This window comes from Saccostrea echinata, unplaced genomic scaffold, assembly GCF_033153115.1.
Source record: "Saccostrea echinata isolate AGI-Se365-2 ecotype Australia unplaced genomic scaffold, CSIRO_AGI_Sech_v1 ptg000016l, whole genome shotgun sequence".
In the NCBI taxonomy this organism is placed as follows: Eukaryota; Metazoa; Mollusca; class Bivalvia; order Ostreida; family Ostreidae; genus Saccostrea; species Saccostrea echinata.
Window position 1 is genome coordinate 25,466,541 of NW_026889765.1, and position 23,125 is coordinate 25,489,665.

Below are 23,125 nucleotides of genomic sequence, written 5' to 3' on the forward strand. Positions count from 1 at the left end.
AATTTCAATAGATATGATACACATGTAGACTTAACTAAAATACGTAATTTTTTTGATATCAGGTTTTGATTTCAACAAATGCTGTTTCCATGTTTTACTAGAAATTTCTTCAAAATCACTACTCCTCCTACAATTTAGGTCCTATGTCGAAACCTTATTGCACATATACAGGACACCACCAATCATATTCCAAAATATGAAAGGGCTACTGAGAAAATTCTAAGAGATGTTCAGGGAATCTGGTTAGTGTAGATAAACGTCGTTTTTCGACCCTATCCCCTAACCCCGTCCCCCTCCCCTTGTGAAAATCAAAATTCCGAAACCTTAAATTATGGCACATCTACAGGACACTACATAGGATAAATTTCTGCCATTCAATTAATTGAATAGTGACTGAAAGTATGCGAAAATGTGACTGAATGGCAGAGCTCTGTCATACAGTCACCTTTCCAAACCTTTCAGTGACCATTCAGTTTGCAATCAATCATATTCCAAAATATAAATGGGCTACAGGGAAGGGGTGCATTACATAGGAAAGTAATTAATTCAATTAAAATTACTTTCCCTAAACCTTCAATTGAATTACCATTACAAGGATTTTGAAATTACAATTACTTTACAAATGCAATTAATTAGATTACTAATTACATTTTAAGAAAACACTGAGTCATGAACGTTCCTTTATATTAATATCAAATTCATACCAAATTTTTTTTTTTACATTTACATTTTTTATGTTGTGTATAGAATTTCAAATATTGTGTCCCTTAACCTACATCTATCAGGTTTGTAAGTTTTTCTTGCCACACTGGAAAAAACTTTCCACTGGGGCATAAGTGACAGAAATAGATATTTAGATACAAACTAGTATCAAGTGTACTCATGTTTTACCTTAATTCATATGTGTTGCAAAATTTAATGTCATTTTTTAGCTTTCTGAAATATTTATGTAAAACAATAGATATTTTTTGTCTTGATATTTCCTTTTTCTTTGATGCTGGTATTTGAGCAGACATGTTGTGTGTCAAACTACCAAAAATGCAAAGTGTGTGTGTAAAATATCTATAAAAGTTTAGTGTCAATATGTACATCACCTTAGGGCACCAATTAGCACCTGTGAATCACTTCTTACACAAGCTGTAAACAAATAAGGCCAAAAAAGGATTAGAAGCCATTGGACTAGGTCTTTTAACTGTCAATTCATAAACAATCTAATCAAAATTATTGATTTTAATTGTAGATTAATCACAAAGAGATTATTTTGATTCAGAAGTTTTAAAGAAAATGCAAAAGGGAAACAGCAATTCACTAAAAAGGGGAAATATCTAAATTCCTTTTTAAAAAAATTATCATCAAAATATTTTGTTCACAATTTCAGTTAAGCTTTCTTCAATTGTGTGTGATGTGGGGGTGGGAACGGGGGAGGGGGGGGGGGCTATTTTTCATTCATTAAACATCAGTGTAATTGGATGTAATTGAGAAGTAATTGTGCATTACATGCCTTTTGTCGAAATTGATTAATTAAATTACAATTAAATGTAATTGGAAATTCGGCGATTACACATTTCTTTCAATTACATTGAAATTTGTTATTAACTACTCTTAATTACCATTACACATTTTCATTACCCATCCCTGATAGTCAATTCGGAAAATGAAAGAGTTCGGGGATCAAGGTTTTTGTTGAAAATGTTGTTTTTGACCCCCATTTTGGCCCCCTGGGTGAAAATGAAAGTTGCAAAATCTTATTGCACATGTTCAGGACACTAACAACCATATTCCACAATATGAATGGGTCATTGCTTAAAATGTTAGAGGAGTTTGAAGAAAAAAATAGTGTAATAGACGGTCGGACCGGGATAACAACAATATACCCGGATTTTTTTTTTTAAGAAAGCGCAGGTTTAAAAAAAATTAGTACATCTTCTGATTTATATAAGTGAACAAAAAAATTAGAATTAGTTTATTATAAATGTATCATTGAATGACAAGGAAAAAGATATTACGTTTGCTACAACCAAAAAAATCTGTCTGCAGCAATGAATTTTGAAATGTTTGGCCTGAGAAATTAAAGATATATATTTTTTGGCTTCAGTCTGCACATCATTCTAATGTGAAATACAACATATAAAATAATTATTTAGAATCACAATAAGACATTTATGTAGGTAAATATGAAGGATTAAATCTTTGCATGTTTCTCTGAAATTCCACTAGAATGGGGATTTGCAATACATATCTGGAATAAAAAGCGTAGGCAGGTCTGAAAACCTTATGTAAACATATATTTCTTTGATTGATTGATTGAATGTTGTTTTACGTTCCGTTCGAGAATTTTTCACTCATATAGAGACGTCACCATATACCGGTGAAGGGCTTCAAATTTAGACCTTTAGTCGGCACTCAGGGCCATTGAGCAGTGAGGGATCTTTATCGTGCCAACGCCTGCCGTGACACGGGGCCTCGGTTTTTAAGGTCTCATAAGAAAGACTCGCAACTTTCACTCCAAAGAGCCGAGCAATTGGCGAAGGAAATTATTTATATGAGGAGAACAAGTGTTTCAATGTAGAGGACATACAGTCATATACATACATCATCAAAATAGAAATAAGGAAAGTTTTTTTTTTCGTGATTGTAGCAGGTTTATCAATACATTCTTTCTGCAAAATTTTAAGTCTGCCAATTTTCTGTTTGCACCATGAATGCATTTTGTGATAATATTGCAAAAACAAAGTGGTTACAGAAATTTAATAAATTAAGGAGAGATGACACAAACAAAAGCATCGATGCCCGGATTGGTATATAATTTTGGACCAATTTCGGTTGTAAATGATACATATAATAAATTTCTAAAATATTAAGAAATTGTAAACTTTGTATGATCGACGTTCAAAAACCTACCTTTCTGTAGCCGTCCTTACTAATCTATACGACTTTTCGGCACTTTATATCCCATCATTGTGAACATTTGAATGAAAAATTAAAAACTGTGCGTTTAAACTTATTTGTTAAACTTTTATAAACATGATTTTAGCTGTTATTTTTAAGATTTTTGATAAAAGTTTGTTTATATTATCTGTCCTTAATTAAAAAATTATATGCACGTACATTACTACACAATTGATTTTGTATCTAGTCTATTCTAAGTTTTGTAGCTTTCTGCAATTCATGATATGGATCCTGTTTAAGCGATTCCTGATAAGTCAGTAAAGCCCCGTGTAAGTCTCCCACAATTTGCCGACAGATTCCTAGTATCTGCAAGGATATGTCTCTGTGTATTAATGGTACACATGTTCCATCAACATAGAGTTTATGTTTATATATTTCTGTCTAATTGTCTTTTAACCCATCCTATTCTAATATATGTAGCTTTACTTACTTAATTACTTACTTCATTTAAATTTAAAAACATTTAAAGAATCTTCAATATCATGTCATATCAACTTCTTCCACATTTTATCCACATGCATGTACATTCACTCGTATTCCTGTTTGAGATACAATAAATATCTTTACCTATAAATATTCACTTTCCAACAATTTTCCATTCTTCATATGAGTCGCAAAGAATTTAGATAAAAAAAAAACATGATGTTTTGTATAAAGTATTCAAAATGTAAGGTAATGAAATATTTTGACCCCCTTCCCCACCCCTCAAAAATAAAATCGACGGCAACATTTATTTCAAATAATGCTTATATGTTATAATAAATATTAATTCCTTAGTCAGGCAAGCTTTTTGAAAAGCTATTACTTCTTCCAATTAAACTTTAGAATTCACATAGCATTTATCACTGATGATATCATATAAAGGCATAGTAGTCTTTGAGTATTGTTTAAAATGTAATAGTCTAGACTGAGAGTATCTATCCAAAATTGAAATCACGCATGTTCCATTTTCTCAAAATGGAAGCAAGTACGCAATGTTTCTAACGTACTTTTCTAACGTACATGTTAGAAAAGTACGTGAGAAATTCTAAAGTACATTTCTAACATGTACGTTAGAAATTTTATTCCTTGTAAAGACACATTTCCATATTTTTAAGTAAAGCACTAGGATTTCTTTAGGAGGTTAAAGTTCTCTTATTATGCAGGAAAATTCACTCTCATTTTAGAAATAGATTCTACAGAGTATTTTCTACAAAAACTCAGTGACAGTGTTTTTGTACCATTGATACTTTTGCTTTTTAGCATGCACACGGTTTGACATAAAACATCATGAAAATTACCAGCATTACAATTTCACTTTGCAAAAATACTCTTAACCGTTGATTTAATATTTGTCTCCTTTGATTTTGTGAGGCAGGGTTTTGATATTAGAATTTACTAGTATATTTTATCTTTACGAGCTCATAACACTGTACTTTCAAACTGTATACTAATCCTTGGAAAGATCAAGTTTTTATAAAACGTTTATTCAACATTATTTTTGGAATTTCTACATGGAATACATGTAAACATGTGCTATAAGAACAATTTATGAAAGAAGATAAATACACAAATACCCTAGCCACCCCGGGGGGGGGGGGGTTCACGTCCACAAGCATCTGTGGTCAAAAGCTTGCTTTCAATGCCGATAGAATTCTCGCGGCGCCGATGTAATGCTTTTTTGAAGATTCTCAAAACTACAAAATATAAATAGAAAATAGGAAGCAAAGTGGGTTAAAAAAGCATGCTTATTTTTATGGGTAAACCAAAGGAAGTATGGCAGAATTTGCTGATACTTCAGAAGAATATATCCTTAATCATCTTATTGTAGACACAGTGCAGCCGAACTCAATCATAAAGTAAAGGCCCTTCCAAAGGGTTTCTTTCTCTAAGACAAAGATAGAGTCAAAGTTAAAGCTGAACACTAATTGTAAAAGACATTGTCCGCCATATTTCTATTTCATCGGCACCATCCCAACAACCCCTATATAACCCGGAGACCTTTTAACAGTTTAAAGTATTACGCTGTAGAGGTCTCACCTGAGAAGACGTACATCTTACATTGCCGATTTACTCGGTCGCGATGAAATTATCAAATTTTACACACTTTTTCCGAGCCAGGAGAAAAGTAACATGAAATATACAAGTCAATGCATTATTTACAGACAGAAAATGCACATAAAACAAGGAATAAACTCAAAAAAAATCTAAGACCACGAAAGGAATACTACATGTCAGCCACGAGTTTCAAGTGTGCAATCAGGTGTAACGAAATCGAAGGGTTTATATACCTGTGTGGAGATGCCTATTTATGAGTAGTGTTCAGCTTTAATAGGCCACTTACATATATCCTACACTTAAACAGTGCCTTGATCGTCCTCTTTTTCAATTAAAATTTGTCACTTCTTTTGTGGCCTTGGGCTAGATAAATTGCAGACACATGAACTAGGTCGAATAGGTTTTACACGCTTTAATACAACAAATATCACCCAGTATGTTTGAATGATCATGTAATCACTTAAACTATTAGTAGTAATTGCAAGGTGGAACAACATTTTTTTTCTGAGTACATGATAATAAAAAGTTGGCGCAATTTTGGTGTAATTTCCAAAACTTCAACGATTTAAAATTTTCAAGTATATGCAACAAATAATCCATTTTTTTTTTCTTCTTTTTTTTTTAAGTTCAACTTTTTCATTTGTGAATTGATTTGTAGAACGTTGTAAATCTCCAATCAAAATAAAAACTGACCATGAGAAGCTGACAAAATATTGCTTTGATGCTCTTTAGAGTTTCTCGCCTGGATTCTCCCCTGTTTACAAAATAAATTATGCTTAAGGTATTCTGTGCGGAAGTTATAATATGAATAATGTTCAAACTCCTTACACCATGCGTTAGGAACTTTTTAACTTGACAAAGTTTATTTTACATTCTTGAAAAGCAACCATCCTGAGGAAGTGCACATCAAGAGATTTATTAAGATATCAACCCCCTCCCACCCAACCCCACCCCACCCCCAATTTTAAAAAAATCATTCTTTAATTATACATGCATTGTCCTGATGGTGGTCTGCGGTTTCACCAAATTGAATATCTAAATAAATGACATGTTACTGGTCTTAAGAAAACTGTAATTCACAACTAGAGATCTGCTAAATATACCATTCATACAAAAAAGGACAGTTTACGTCATAATGAAAGGAATTTGCATGGCTTTTAGATTTAATATTTAAAATACCAACCCAAATATTGAGATAATGAAAACTATATAAACTATTATTGAACGTACTGTTTTGTCCGTCTATTGTTTATTTTTTTACATCGAAAGCAGCGGTACATACAAATGTAAATAATGCTAACATGACCAATTGAAATGAACACCCGACAGGCGAATTGAAAGGGGCGTTAACATTCCCTTTTATATAAGCTTAAGTCTACATAATAAAATATTGTGAAGAGAGTAACCTGAGTCCATCTGTATATTAACACCTGTTCTGTTTGTCTATCATTATTTACATTAGACAACTATCTTGCTCTTTATAACTCCGTTTTTCTGTATGTTTTCTGTTGTCAAAATGTTTGACAAACAACCTTCTCTCATTTCTGTTTCTTCAAAGTTGCGGATCCAAGGCATGAAAAATTTGCCGTGAGTGTAAAAATAAAAATAGTTTGAGAAAAATTGTTCGGATTTAAATATGATTTATTTGTATGTATAGGAAATTTACAGAAAAAGTGATAATGGAAGACTGTGCTGAGATAAATGATAAATATTTGTCTGCTAAGCCACACGCCATATTTTACATATATAAGAATTTTTGTATGAAACTCAAAGCTAAAGAAAATTGAGGTTTTACTAGCACAAATTAGACTTCTTGAGCAAAAAAGTATTAAATATACAATCACCATGAAATTTCATTGACAAAAAGAAACAATTACCTTATTGATATTTACAGAAGAGGAAGACATTGGCAAACAGAATGAGGAAGATTACAGTTCGCAATTCACATTTTTCATTTTGAAATTTCACCAAATCATGAACATAATGTAGTGCAAATTTAAGAAACTATGACACAATAAACATTTTTACTTGTCATTAATAATTCATTCTTAAATATTACTTTTCAAGAACTTTCTATAAATTTCATAATTAAGTGTATTTTTGTGTTTAACATATCCATACAAATAAAACATTCCTACTCTTTAAAAAACCTTCAGAAGAAAAGACATCAAAAGCGAGTAAAACACAAATATCAGATGCATCCTAAAACAAATTCTTGATAAATCGTCCATGAAAGTGGAAAGGGACATTGAAAGGCATGTAAGATTTGGTGATAGGTTTCATTGTTTTAGGATCAAGAATCAAAAGATAACTTTTGCCCAGATTTCCGTCTAGCACTGGAAGCATGAGGACCCCATCATCCTCTGCTGATCCGTTTGGATCCGGAACAAACCATCCTTCCATTGGATAATGACCTGGAAGAGACCATGACATATCGCCTGTTGTGTTGCATATATCCTTTTTGACAAACGAAAAATTGCCAAATGTTTTAAAGTCGCTTTTAAAAACAGCACCGTAGATATAGCAGTAGTGTTTTGATCTGTAAAGTTCGTTAATGGTGGGTGCCTCCAACATGTTGACGTGGGGGACTTTAGGGTTAACATCAAAAGAAAGTGGTGTCATCTTTTCTGCTTTCAAGTCTATCCTAAATCTTTTTAAATAGGGTTTATATGGATAGGCATTGCGTCGTGTCTCGTTCATAATAGTGTCCATTTCTAAGAGGGCAACAACAGCAGCATCTGAATAAGATGCAATATCCATAAAAATGGTGTCTTCGTCCAATTCATATGCATTTACATGATGCAAAGTGTAGACATTTTCTGTTGCTATCGTTGTTACTTTTCCTGTTTTAATGTTAACTATGTATGTAAGTGTAGGCTCATCTTTGTCGAAAAACATGCTATCTACCGGGAGATGACCTGTCAGTATTTTCTCAATATTTACGTAAAAAGGACAGGCTAAGATAATAGCGTATCTTTCGGTGGTTGAAAAAGAGTGTAAATATGGCATTTTTTTGACATTCCACTCTGCAATTTTTTCCCGAATATCTGCAGACTTTGTTCGGACAAGGGTGAATTTACTAGATACTTTTGGTTCCATGCTTTCACTTTGGAGGAAGGTTAAGTGGTGGTTTGTGCCGTATTCTTGGAGCGGATGCGCCACAGACAAAATACTCAGAAAAGGGAAACTAGTCTTTGCTCCTGGTATCTTTGGATTGCATTCTCGTATAGTTTCTAGCGTGTAGCAGTTGACCACGTATAATTTCCATGTATCAGTTAGAATAACACAGTCTCCTGAATAGTTGTATATATTAACGTTCATATTGTCCATGCCATTAAACAGTGACAGCTCCTGTTCCATAATGGTTCTGGGTGGGACAAGGTTATCGAATGTCTGGTATGGCGCGACGTCATTTATGCTAAGTGATTCTTTATAAGACTTGCTTTGAACAAACTTGGAAGAGAAATAGGCAGACCCATTTCCTGGGAATTGCCATGAATACAACTTTGCATACCCATCAAAAACGTTACGAAATGAGTGTTTCCCCATTCCATATCGCGCAGGTCCATTTCTTATCTAGGAAGAAATAAAAACCATATTGAAAGAATATAAGTGATAACTATCTACTTTCAGTTTATGAAGAAGTATTCATATTTACTTACCAAAGACCCTTTGATCCATTTAGGAACAGGGTTATCGAATGTTAATGGTTCTTTATAAGTTTCATTTAAAACATCGGTTCCAAACAACAAATTCCATCCAGGGAGATCGGCAAGAATTCCAACAAAAGACGCCGTAAATAAAAGGTGACGAATCATAACGAAGCTTAAGTGTGAATGACTTGTGTAAATCTTGATCAAGTCAAATCTGGTGAGTCTAATGTGCTGTCTGGCTTATGTACCCTATCCTACATTATCATTTTGATATTACCTTCACCTTTCATTTTTATACAGGTATATATGTGACATATATTAAAACTTTAAAAATATGAGACCACATTCTGGTATAGTTCCTAAAACATACTTAAGGATTTTTTTTTTTCCCTCAAGAGTTCTTCTCTTAAGAGTACACATTAAAACAAAAGAATCAACTGAGGAAGCTTAAGGGAACCAATTCTTTATCATTTTATGTAAAAATTACAAACAAATTACGAGATTTGATTTATCTGCAAAAGCTCAATTTAATTTTAAATAATTTATAAACTTGAAATTTTTCTGACCACGAAACGTAATACTGTACTAATAAATGATGAAATACTATACACCTCCAACGTTATTTGTGATAGTTCTACAGTGCCCTATGGTATAAAAGTCATTTCAGATTGTTTATTCCGTCTGCGTTTATTATATTGAGTTTATCATAGGTAATCTGTTTTTACATCTGTATGCACATTATGAGGGTGGAGTCTGTATGATTTAATCTAAGGTTATCTGCTTAATAAATAAGTTAGTTTTTTGTATAATATTTATTAATCTCTTTATTTTATGCAAATGAAACGACAGTGTCGGAAATATTTTTAAAGAAGTTGTTCTCACGTTCATTGCGTTACCCTAGTCGAAGTTGGAGATAGGCAAGAAAGCTTCAACAAGAACGCTTCAAATTTTCTCGTACAAATATTGGTGATTTCTACGTAAAATTTTTAACACTATTTTGCAACAAATTGTTGGGAAACATATATGCTTACTGATTGTAGTCAACTTTTGCATAATTAAAAAGAAAACTCACCTCAAAGTAGGGTAAATTTATGAACCGTTTATGAACCGATTAGGCATATTTTTTCGAGCTAGGGGGTAAACGTATTTATTTTAAAACCTGACTGTGCTTTATGCGAAAAAACTGCTGAAATGCTTTATAAATAGAAAAAATTGAAAATGCTTTCTAGAAAATGTACAAGAAACTGTTGCTTCACAAATGCACCCGCCGTGTGCTCCTTGGTCGGGTAAACAGAAAATGTCGCGAGAAGCGAGCTCAGCAGACTCAATAGACTTAGTGTAAGAACAGAGAACATCGTAATTAAAATCTGTATATTCGTCAAGCAAATTTTTGTGTAAAACCTTCCAAGAATTCCTAAATTTGCTACCAGGATCCCATGCGATAACGGCGAATATAACAGATCCGCAGTTATCGCGAAGATTTAGTTCTTTCAAAGACATGATGGAGCTTAAAAGAAACAAAAAAATAGTTGCACCTATAATGCCTTTTGTTTAAAAATTGCACTTGGCCCATTTAGACTCCGTTATTGAAATGCAACTTACATACGACGTCATGTGACGTCACAGTCTATACTGTGATTCGTGCAGTTTAAGGTTTTGTGGATGCAGATCAAAGTTACAAGTGTAAGCTGTGTAAATCTGCGCTCGCCCTAACGGACACACCGTAAAACATATTAAACTTATTAAAAGTTCAGTTTGCCATCGATGTCTTTTTCGACATCAAAATATGAAACAAATGTGTCAGACTCTGTGGTGTCTTTTATTTCGAGTTTAATGTGGCATTTCGAATCAACGTATGAATGAAAATGAATATTGTTAATTGTTGAACGCCATTGACATATCTAACTGTCTAATTGAAGAGCCGTTACGGTAGCTCAGTCGGTAGAGCGCTCGCTCCATGTGTTTGAATCGCGGCCGCGACTATCATAAGTCGAGAAAAAAGAGGTAGCAACTATTCCTTCGGCAGGCTCTCGGCACTTTAAAGTGAAAGTTACGGGTCCTTCGGATGAGAGATTTTACACCGAGGCCCCGTGTTACGGTAGGCATTTGCACAATAAAGATCCCTCACTGCTCAATGGCCCTGAGTGCCGAGTAAAGGTCTAAATTTTAAGCACTTCACCGGTATAATTTGAGGTCTCTATATGAGTGAGAAATTCTCGAACGGGATATAAAACAACATACATTCAATTAATCAATCAATCTAATTGAAGACCACAGAATATTCTTTTTTTTCTTTTCATGTAAAAGTTTTTTACACTGCATCACAAACATGTAAGCAAGCGTAACATTTATATCAGATTTTTATTAAAGAATATTATTTATTACCAATGTGCAATGATGATGACATAGCTGTATCAATTTATTTACAAAATTATTTTGACATAAGTGTTGAATAAAGTCACCGAACTCAAAACTCTGCCTCCGACACAAAAGCGCTCTTATTGTTCAGAAGGACTTTTTATGCATTGCTAAGGAGATTTGTCTTCTGATTTTCTTAGAATTAAACGTAGGTCAGTTGTTGATTTAATAAAATGATTGAATACTGAAGGTTTTTTCTTAGCTAATAATAATTCAAGTACTAAGTACAACTTTTAAAAATTTTTTACAGATTTTGTATGAATCCCAGCCAAGATTGATCTGCATTTATCTCACTCTTGGACAAATGCTTTGCCAAAGTTTTCTCAATAAATACAGCAAAGTTAATTTTGCCCATCGTTTCTCCATCTAAGGTGTAATAGTACAAGTAAAATCCCATTTTCTGTACTACAATATACACATCTCAATACAAAAAAAATGTAAATTCTATATACATGTATCCCTCCCCCTCTCTCTTTATTGATATTACTTTTATTGGTCTGTAGATATTTTACAAGTTTCCGCATCTAAACCAAACTGTCCCACTTCCATGCTGATATGAATACTTTTTGCGCCTCTATCGTTGGACAGTACGTTACATGTACAATCTCGAAACTCGCGTATTATCAATAAATTTAAAATCGGTTTCCTCTAATTTTGACTGTGATCACTAAGAAAAGGATAGATGCATCTTTTGATTGTGATGAAAATTGGTGCTTTGGGAATAAACCGCACTTTTTCTAAAGCTTGAGATACCAATGAACGAGGAGTAGCATTTTATTTTGACGTCATAAGACACTTCTGGGGTGCGTTCAACAGCGTAGCTGCTACGTAGCCGCTATGTAAAGCTACGCTCTTGAACGGAGACCTAGCATACCTGCTACGTAGGGAGACCTAGTATAAATATTTTATGCTAAGTGCCAAAACCAAGATGGCATCCTTAGTTACAACTTCGCAACACATACGATTTTAACAAAAAAGGGTTATTTTCTACATCTGAGGGAAATAAATGTAAATATGCATGTATATTTTCGCTTGAAATATTATTTTTTTTTTGTTCCAAAAAAAGTTTTAACATTTATTTTCATCCAAAATCTGACACTTGGCGGCTAAGCTAGCTGCCCGTTCAACAGAGATAGATATCTAACACCTAGCTACTAGGTTAGCCACTACGATCTTGAACGCAGCCCTGATGACGTCCAAAGCTAGATTCTACATTATTCTATCAAAAAAAATTAAAATATTCACCGTAGCAGAATAGATATGATTCCCTCGTCGTCAGAATTGATGAAGAACATATCCCTCCGTCTCCAGATTTTGTTGAAAAATAAAAACCTCACTCTTCAGACCCTTAGGGCTCCGTTTTTATTTGCCAACAAAATCTCTCGATTGACATTTATTTTTTTTTTTTTTTTATTTTCATTACATATTTTATATATTTGAGAAAGAAGATAATTCTTTCGATTTGGCCATTGCACGGTTCAGAAAGTTTTGGGGGCGTGACTTGCATAATTGTTTCAAGAACTACGTGTATTCGTGGACGTTACGGTTCGTTTTGGGAACGAACTTTTCGTTTCTTGAACGGTACGTTTTTGCGCGGAATTGTTGGTGTAGCAAAACGTTTTAAGGTCTCTCTCTGGGATTGGGATTCAGGTGTTTGTGGGAAAATGTCGGGGTTTTTTGTTCATCCCTAATTTAGCCTAACGAAAAAATGAAAATTCCCAATCCTTATTTCACACCGGATAACACTTATACTACAAAAGATGAATTGGCAACTACATGTCATTAAAATTTGGATGGGGTTTGAGAAAGGAAATAGTGTGACAGACGGACGGACTAGAATAATAACATAATACCCAAACTTTCTTGAGAAATATCAATTTTAGCAAAACATTTATTTTGCATGTAAATAGGGAATTATTCAATCGAAATCTGAACGACAAGTTTAGACAAATGATTACGTATCTGACAAATCAGAAGTACTAAATCTACACAGTTACATCTGGTTGTGTTATTTCAATGTTCTTGGTCAGAGGAAAGATAAACAGAATAAATATGAGATGTTGATAATGTTTGCTAAACGTGCTTTTTATTTGTTTTGGCCCGCAAGTATCAAGTGTAAAGTAAAATCGCTTATTACGTAATTGTATATTTACTTTGATGAACCAGGCCACGCTGCAATCATAGTTTGTAAATGATTTGTAAATGATACACGGTTTTCTTTTATCTAATCTTTTGCTCTAGATCAAATTATAAACGTAATAATTTAGAAAAACCAGTGCAGGTACACATACTATATATAAATAACCAAAACCTCAATGATGTGCTGCATGAGAAAAAATGTAAATACAAAAGACGCTAAAATCTTTCTTATTTTGAAAGCCAATCTCTACAAATTAGAGATGGATTCTTGAATCCAATACCTTCAAAAATCTCAGCGACAGCGTTTTACATTTAGTGTTATCAAACTCCATAAGTAGGACAAAAAAGGGGTGGTGAAAATTTTAAAATCAAAGAATAAAAAAGGAAACTGAATCTGGGAATTACATGATGATGAGTCTGTTAAGTAGAAGCTGTGCTATAAGTTTCTTATCAATATAAGCAGTACTTTTGGTTTTATGAGCCTTTGAAAATTGTCTATGAGTGTTTCTGTGTTAAATATTGAATTAATGCATGTCACGTTTTCTCTGAAAGTAAGCAAGATTTATTCTTGTGAAATTCTAAGTATAGAATGACTGTGATATTGTTCCTACCTCATTAGGATATAAAAATGAAATTCGAAAAATAAGGGATTTGAAGGGGCGAAGGCTGAAAATAGTCCTTTGCCGGTAACTTTTTTGTTATTTCTAATTGACTTTTTAAACAGTTTTTTTTATTCTGAGTTCAGCATAAAGCGTGCAGTGCAAAACGTATGGTCCGAGGGGTCACTTTTTGACCCCTTATAGGAGTTCATGAGGATTTAAATTTACTACTTTTTTATCAGAAATAATCATGCAATAGCACAGCTGCTCATAGGCATTCATACTCTTGATGCTTAAATAATTAAATTTATCCGAGAAGTACCTCCGAATATACGAGTCTTTGAATGATGTTTATGGAAGTTCCCATCTTAAATTCAAAGCAGTCCTGTCATTTATTTCTCTCAAAGTAAAAAAGATATTCTTGTGAATTTTTAGTATAGAATGACTCTAAATTTTTTTCCAGTTTGATTAGGTTTTGAAAATGAAATTCTGAAAATTAAGGGATTTCAAGGGATTAGAATTTAAACAGATCTTTCCCTGTAATCTTTTCACTTCTCAATCAATTCTTAAACAATTTTCGGTTTTGAGTTAATCATGAAGAGTACAGTTTAAAAATTATGGTCCGTGGGGTCACTTTTTTAACGATTATAGGAGTGTTTGAGGATTGAAATATAGTATTAATTTATTACTTATTCTTAAAATAATAATCCTGAAAGGGTTATCTTTTTTTTGTAAAGCTGTTGACGGATATTCATAATATTTAGGTAGTGATCTCAAAAGAACTTCTGGTTTTATGAACCCTTGAAATTTTTCATCAAGTAAGATTTATCGCTCTTTACGCTTCCTGATTTTTTAAGGTGTCGAAAGCCCTCTTTTTTTGTTGAACGACAAAAAAGTCTAGTTATTATTATTATACTTCCCACTTTTTTCGTCACAGATTTAAAGAAATCATGTGAATAGATTAATTTTATTTTTTTAATCATCTGATAGCAATCGTGAATGTCAAGCATATCTCCCATTTTGGGCTTCCGGTAACATCACTTCCAGTTTCCATAAGTGCCTAAGTATTTTTACAGAGAGAGTCAAATTTCTCTCACTTTAATGTAATTTCACTCAAAGTTTAGGAATACATTCTCCGAAGCATTCCCATAAAAAATATTAAAATTATTTCATTTTTTCGAATTACAAGACTCCAAATATAAAAGAAGGGGATAAAAAAATTTTAAAATCTTGAAAATCATAAACGATATTTTCTCGAAGTGTATACAGAAGAAACTTTTCTTACATTCAAAAACAAAACAACTCTTAAGTGAAGAAATATTTTATTAAGAAGTCTGTAAACACAATAAGGATTTGAAATAAAAACAATAGGTTAGGACCCTCAAAGATTCAATACCCATATAACCAAAGATCCTCAGGACATCAAAATTCGACGCTAGTACGTACAATTAAATAAATATGTAAAAAAAAAAAAAAAAAAAAGAACATTCAAAACTTTTTTAAAGAAAAAATAAAGTGTCTTTATTGAAGAAATATTTTATCACGAAGTCTTCAAACACAATATTGGAGTGTAAATAAAGACGATAGATCAGGACCCTCAAAGAATCAACGCCCAGATAAAGAAAGTTCCTCAAAGGATTCAAAGCCAGTATGCACGCTTTTTTAAAATTAGGTCTTAAAAATGTCTTGTATAAAAAGGAAAGATTATGGGAACAATAAAAAATGAAGTAGGTAAAATCTTTTAAAGCTCTAAAAGGAAACAAATTTTGAAACTTTTATTTCTTGAATGCTGTTTTAAGGGGAAAAAATTATGGATAATAATTTTTTTCACCATTCTGGTTTTTTTTTTCCATTTCTCATATGAAAAAACTATTTTATCAAGAGGTCCTCAAATACAACACGAAATGATCGTGAAGACAACAGACCGGGACTTTCAACGGAAAGTGAAAGCTTCTCAAATAATCTGGATTCAATACCAGTATAATATTATGTGATTTTATATAACCACCCCCTCCCTCTCAAATTCCAAAGTTAATTGTAGTGTAAGACATATCGTTTTTCCGTTTTTTACAGGATGCAGTCAAATGAAACAAATGGGGTACTTCAGAATTCTTAGTGGATCAGCACGCAACATTGTCCAATGAACCATCAAATTCCGTAATATACTATGTTCATTTTATTTCCATATAATTTTCCAATTTATATTTCAAAAAATATTTTTGTTGTATCAGATATATCTTTTTTTTTAATTCTCTCTCTTTTAAAGAAAGGAAACGCCAATAAAAATAAGTCAAAGGGAAAGGCATTGGCTAGAAAAGCGGACAACTCGGGTACACTATCAGTTTTCACTACTCTATTATGACACTTAAAAATACGAGAGAAAAAATGAATTCACTTTTTGTTTCATTTTTTAGCATCGGGAAATACAAAAAGCCCAAACCCTGAATTATATAGAAATAGACTAGACAGGGATAGGGGGTGCACGAGCAAGGTTCAGTTGATAGACCGTCCACGTTGTCCGCCAAGACATTTGAAGATACGTTTTGGTCTGAATGAAAATTGTTTTGAAATTTAATCCATTTGTGTCAACATGTTTCCCCTTCTCAGAAGACATTTCTAGTATTCTTCGTTTAGGTCTTTTGGATGAGACCTTAAAAACCGAGGCTCTGTTTCACGGTAGGCGATGGCACGTTAAAGAACCCTCACTCTCAATGAGTGCCGAGTAAAGATCTAATTTTGAAGCCCTCCACCGGTATACAGTGACGTCTCTATATGAGTGAAAAATTCTCGAATGGGACGTAAAACATACAATCAATCAGCATTTCCTGAGTCATTATAATGACCTTTTAAGCAAATACGTCTATTTTTCCTTCTTTTTAATTTTGCAAGATTATATACCTTGTAATTTTAGAATCTCAATAACGTTAACAAATTTACAAAGATCCATGAAGGACATAACTTTTATAAATACGGAATATAATTCAATGGTTTGTGAAACACTGATGCTCCCGTGTGGCAACTCATATCAAAGGTTAAACTTTCTTAAATGCAAATCAAATATGTTGGTACCCAAAGTAAGGTCTTGTCTCTAGAAATATACCTTTGAAATATGAAAACCTTAGCAGCAACCATTGAATAGATATGGAAAATGTTAACGTTTTTCAAAAATGAGTCAAAATCCAAGGTGAAAAGGTCAACGTTGTTAGTATCCAAAGAAAGGTCTTGTCACAACGATTACATATGTGAAGTATGGAAGCCGTAGCACCAACCATTCAAAAGTTATGGTCAAGGTTTAAGTTTTGCAAAAGTAGGTCAACTACAAGGTCAAGGTCAAAGAATCAAAGTTGTTGGTATTCAAAGGAGGGTACTGACACAACAATTACATATGTGAAGTGTGAAAGCCCTAGCTCCAACCGTTCAAAAGTTATGGCCAAGGTAAAAGTTTTGCAAAAGTAGGTCAAACTCCAAGGTCAAGGTGAAAGGGTCAAAGATGTTGGTATCCAAAGGAATGTCTTGTCACAACGATAACATATGTGAAGTATAAAAGCCCTAGCAAATAAGACAAAACAGAAAGTTATGGGCAAGGTTAATGTTTTCCAAAAGTAGGTCAAACTCCAAGGTCAAAGGGTGGTCAAAGTTGTTGGTATCCAAAGGAAGACTTTGTCACAGGGATTACATATGTGTAGGATGAAAGGCCTAGCTCTATCCGTTCAAAAGTTATGGCCAAGGTAAAAGTTTTTCAAAACAGGGTCAAACGCCAAGGTCTAGGTCAAAGTGTCAAAGATAATGTATCCAAAGGAAGGACTTGTCACAAGAATTACATATGTGAAGTATGAAAGCCCTAGCTCCAACGGTCTAAAGTTATGGCCAAGGTTAACGTTTTTTCAAAAGTAGATTAAACTCCAAGGTCAAGGTCAAAGGGTCAAAGTTGTTGGCACCTGAAGGAAGGTCTTGTCACAAGGTACATGTATACACATGTGAATTATGAAAGCCATAGCACCAACCAATCAATAGTTATGGGCAAGGTTAAAAATTTTGCGGACAAGCAAACAGACGGACGGACGGACAGGGCAAAAACTTTATGCCCCGAATCCTCGATTACGGGGGCATAAATATATCATTGTTGGGGGGGGGGGAGACAAATAAGGTAATGGTTCTGACAAGTTGTTTTTTTTTTCGTTCGGGCAATCGAGATATTTGGGTGGACAAAGTTCTTTCTTCGTACAAATTAAATACACTTAGAAGAAAGTAGATTAAATTGTTTTTGAATTGTTCATGCGAACTGGGTATTTGCTTGGACAACTTACGATATATTTACTTATTATATCATTTTTCGACATCGAATAATGGCCGGGGTCACGTCGAAAAATGACCCTCCGTCAATATTCTATAAGGGTCATTATTTGTCTTTACACCGGCCATCATTTACAAAAGTTTTAGAATGTTAAAAGAAAATCATGTGCATGGTTGTCAATCATGTCCGGAGACATGGTGAATCACTGGAAATGATTGTGTATAATGACAAAGTTTGACAACTGGTGCATTTTTTAATTACATACATGTATAATGATTTATGAAATAAAAAGCATTTATCAAAAACATTATAAAGTCACTTTTATTTTCATGCTTTTATCTTTTTAAATAGTTATGCAACTATGCATTCTCTCTCTCTCTCTCTCTCTCTCTCTCTCTCTCTCTCTCTCTCTTATACAGGGTGATCCAGAATAAATAATACCATTTTGTGATTTTGAAAAACATGTAAAACATAATGTAACGAAAATTGAATTGCAACTGAATTATAAACATTGCATATTCATCCAATTTTTTCACACAATTTGATGGACATCAAAAAGAAAACAATGAGTCCACTTTGAAAACTGTCACGATTTTAAAGGATGTCTTCTAAATGATGTCCTATCTCAATAATGATCATATCTAGACGTTGCACAAATTTTCTTAACATAAGACAACAGTGCATGTCTCAATAGTTTTCTTCTAGATCCGGATTTTCAAATACATTAAAGATTCAGGTTTAGGTTTAGTAACATTAACCTAAGACTAAGTTTAAAATAAAGTTTCACAACGAGAGTAGTTTGTTCTTTTGAGAAATCCATTTTGATTGAAAATTTAATGCAATTTTGAGCAATTTCTTCATGTACTTTTGTAACATCAAAATTAAAAACGCGTGATAATTTTTTTCTGGAGTACCCCGCAGTCAAATTCAGTGCAAAAGGAATAATCTACCAAACGGTATGAAATATGCCAGAAAAAATACAATCAAACGATAGATTGTTACTTGGCCTCAATTTAAATTTGAGCCTGTTCTTGCGTATCGAAACAGCTGGGAGACAGGTATACTATGTGCAGGTGATATTGGAATACTACTAAATAAGGGTAGTTGACGATGAAAAAATTGAAAACTTTCCGTTTGTCATACAGTTAAGCTATGTATTGGCTATTGTTGTCTCTAGTCAGTAAAACGTCAAAATAAGAAACAGATGTGGCTCTGTAGTGTCATTTATCACTGGGATATATCGAGTCTAGACATTTCTATGTTGTTAAATGCCACCGCAAAAAGTATCTTCTTCTCCTGTAGTATTTTTTATAAACTACTTCATAGAAATTGACAAATGATCAACATTGTGATGGGTTTAAAAGTTGAGAAAAAATTAATATATATTTTTCGACTATTTTGGAATTCTTTAGCATTCAATAGTAACAGAAATAAGCAATGATTTAAGTTTAAAAGAATAAAGTCTATCTTTGCAGGAAGTTTTAAGAAAATCTTTCATCATGTTGCCAAAAAGTTATAAAATACTTACAAATAGTGGTGTTTTAAAACATCAACAATGGTTAACATTAAGGAAAATAAATCCTCTTCAGTGAGATAACTCTAACTGGGAATTGATTATTTATCATCAAAAATTCTCATATTACAGGGAAATCTTGCCCTAAAAGATATGATGTAGTAATAAATAAGGGGTTTTTTTTTTACTTATAAACTCGATTTATTTTTGAAAATCAATAGCTCAAAAGTAAAATCTGTCTTACATAGTTGACCTTCAACATAACATTAAAATTATATCGCTTGTTTCATTTAGAAGTTGTTATTCTCATCAACAGGGGCGTGACTTCGTTGCTCATGCATACACAAATTTTTTAAAATTCTAAAATTTAAAAAAAAAAAGCTTCAGAAGAGATTACTAGAAGAGAATCATGCAACGTAAAAGTAAAATGTCTGTAAATTTGATGCAAGGAACATGTTTAGACAAAAAAGAAATGAATTAACTGACAGAAACGCAACGAACAGTTTACTATAAATATTCAATTTTTAATGCCATGATATTCACAATTTTATACATATTTTTACAATATAAGAAAAAAAGTATTAGTGATTAAAAAGTTCAACGTTATATTTTAACTTAAGAATGCAACAGGTAACTGTTCAAACTCCCATCATCCCCATATAACTAAAGCGTTCACGTCCGCCATGCACAACAACTGCAACTTGGATTCTATGATGCATTGCGTTAATAAGTTCAAAGGTCTCTTGATTATATCAAAAGAAATATTTCAAAAGACGATGGCTAAATTAATGTTATATTTCATCATAAGTGCATTTTTTTAAAATTTATATGTCTTAAAATTTTCATCCTACAGAAATATTTCTCTGAATTAAATTTTACGTTGTATAAACGTCCTATCATGTATGGATGGTACCAGACGACGACATTGACACGTGTTCACTGCTATTTAGGAATACGTTACACAATGCGTTCCGGAACAGGGAAAAAAGAAGCTCCAATAATCTAAAAACGCAAAAATTATGGTTTAATCAAAAGTTTTCCAAATAGATATTATTATGCACCGAACTCATGGCATTAACAAATTTATCTGCTTTTCGGTTTGGAAAACTTTTACATTTTGCACTCCATGAAATATCATTTCTGTATTAATGAATGATGGCGGGAGGGACCAACATATTGTTAACAGTGTCCCTTTTTCAAAATGGCGACCAGTTCCATTGAAACATATGAAGATTGGAAACTGAAAGTTATAAATCTCTTTTTATCAGTAACCGCCCAACTAATTTTCTAAGCATGAAAATCATAATCTTTTCATCTGGGCTTACTGGTTTCTAAAAAAAAAAATGATACAATGAAATCTATCCATAGAAACAAAATGGTATTTTATTTTAAATGGGTTTTTTTTCTTCCAATGTATTACGAATTGCATGTACAAAAGTTTTTTTTCAGAATTCTGGTGTTTAAATATTTCTTTGGAACTAAAAATGGGTCATTTATTCCAAATAATTTGAAATTTTGCAAAAACGTTTAGAGAGCATTTGATCCTTGCTTTCAAATTCAATATAAATTCTCTGGGGTCGAGGGGACATACTTTAGAATACTTCGGCTTGCAAAAGCAGTGTAATGATGTTTATATGGTTTTGACTTTTTTCCCTGGCCCTTTGAAGAACTAATCGCTTCAAGCACTGTGAACTCGAGGGTTCGGATAAATGTAGGAAGTTTGGGGAAAAAAATGATCTATCGATCGAACCTAGGTTGAAGGTCAAGGTAATTATTTATTTTGAGATATGTTGCAAAAAGTGGTGACAATAGCTTGGTGGGACAGACTATACCATCTTTTTCTCAACCTTTAAATTTACTAATTTTTATAATTCCATTTTGGTTTCACCCAGGCATTACAGACACTACTATTTATGTAATGTTTTTCATGTGCTCAATATTTCTACTTATTCTTTTATGCATTTGATTGATTTTCTGACAGTCTTTAATTATTTCGACACATAAGGACGAAAAAGTTTGTGTGTATGTGAGCATGCAAGATTGCATAACCACGGCGTTCATCTTTCAGTTTAAATGAAAGTATGGGATCCCACACCAGTCAATTTGACCGGTGGCGCGTTAAAACACGACTTCGCGAAAATAAGATCTCTGTATTTATTTCATATTAGCATAAAGGTATATAAACTATATATCATCTTTTTGGAAATTTTCTCTACTTTAAAATTATGAAAAAAATTGATGTCTTAATGCCGATAATGAGTAGATTTTACGTTTTGAAGACATACATGGCTTTTTGAAAATGGCACAGTTTTGCAAAGCAATTGACGATTTTCCTGACGATTGACATTTTTTCCTAATTAACATAATAAAGAAAGTATGATATATTTTTAAAGCATATTTTCTCTACTTTTAAAATACGTAGAAATTATTGTTATTACTTTAAAATATTTTGTGAAATCAAGAAATTTCTTGCACTTATGTGTTTTTTCTCGTTTTTAATCGTAATATTTAAACAAATCTCAGCTTTACGTGTATTTCTGTACTGAAATAGGGAAAACAAAATAAAGCTGGTAAAAGTAGAAAAATTTCCTTTTCAACAAGCCTTTCCTGGTCTTCTTATTCTGAGTATTTTCTGAATTACGATAGTTGGAATTGGTGACCTTCGATTGATTTTTGTAGAAAAATCAGGGGCAATCCATTTTAACGTCAAGGTCGGTTTTGTTGCGTCGCACTCGGAACAACCACAGGCCCTTAGATCGCTTTAAAAAAAATTAAGGTGTTAAAAAAATAAAGGTATGGAACTCCTTTCATAGGGTACCCACATTCGCCAATAAAATACTTTTAAATCAGATGATCTAGAACTCTACTTTCTATTCATAACTATTCACATATAAACAATCTACATTACTACCAAAGTTCTTTCCGAAATTCTGTATACTTCCCGAGATATGCTGAAATCATATTCCAAAATTGACATAATTTTTTTACTCGACATTAGCTTGGGCCTTACATCAATTGTAAAGCGGGAACAACGGGACGAGTTCTTTCCGGAATTTATTCTATACGCTCTGAATATTTGTTTTTTTTACCACTCAGTCTCTACAAAATTTTATCTGATTTCATCATATGGTCTTCTTAAGTTACCAACAACATTTTAGCGGTATAATTTTTAAAAAATCAAAAGGTATATTATACATTCCGGGAAAATTTAGTTCAATCATAATTCTTTATACATTAATAAACAACATGGCCGTGAAGTTGTTGAAGCAAACGTTTTCTAAAAAAAATTTTCGCGAAGGGAATGATTACCGGCTTAACCTTATGATCTGGAGTAAAAAAATAAACTTTAACCATGCCAAGAAATCCCGTCCATTTTTCCACAGCGATGGAGTCAATAAAAGTGTAATTGATGCAAATCAACCATTTTCCCTTCACGCTGGCGAGACAATTAACGGCAGCAGATTTGAGGGGGTAGATCCTAAGGTTTCCGTTTTCTTAGTAAAAGAAAAATAAACTTCTACCC

General features: G+C 32.8%; 2 protein-coding genes across 2 annotated transcripts in view; both read right to left on the reverse strand.

The window, feature by feature from the left end:
• Positions 1 to 23,125, reverse strand: part of LOC133188593 (RRP12-like protein) — a 387,635-nt gene that overhangs the window by 202,777 nt on the left and 161,733 nt on the right. The gene's annotated exons all lie outside the window — the stretch shown is intronic.
• Positions 7,189 to 8,804, reverse strand: LOC133189055 (beta,beta-carotene 15,15'-dioxygenase-like). The gene is made up of 2 exons (XM_061324495.1): positions 8,649 to 8,804; positions 7,189 to 8,562 (listed from the first exon to the last, which is right to left on the reverse strand). The coding sequence occupies exons 1-2, from the start codon at positions 8,802 to 8,804 to the stop codon at positions 7,189 to 7,191; spliced, it is 1,530 nt and encodes a 509-aa protein (XP_061180479.1).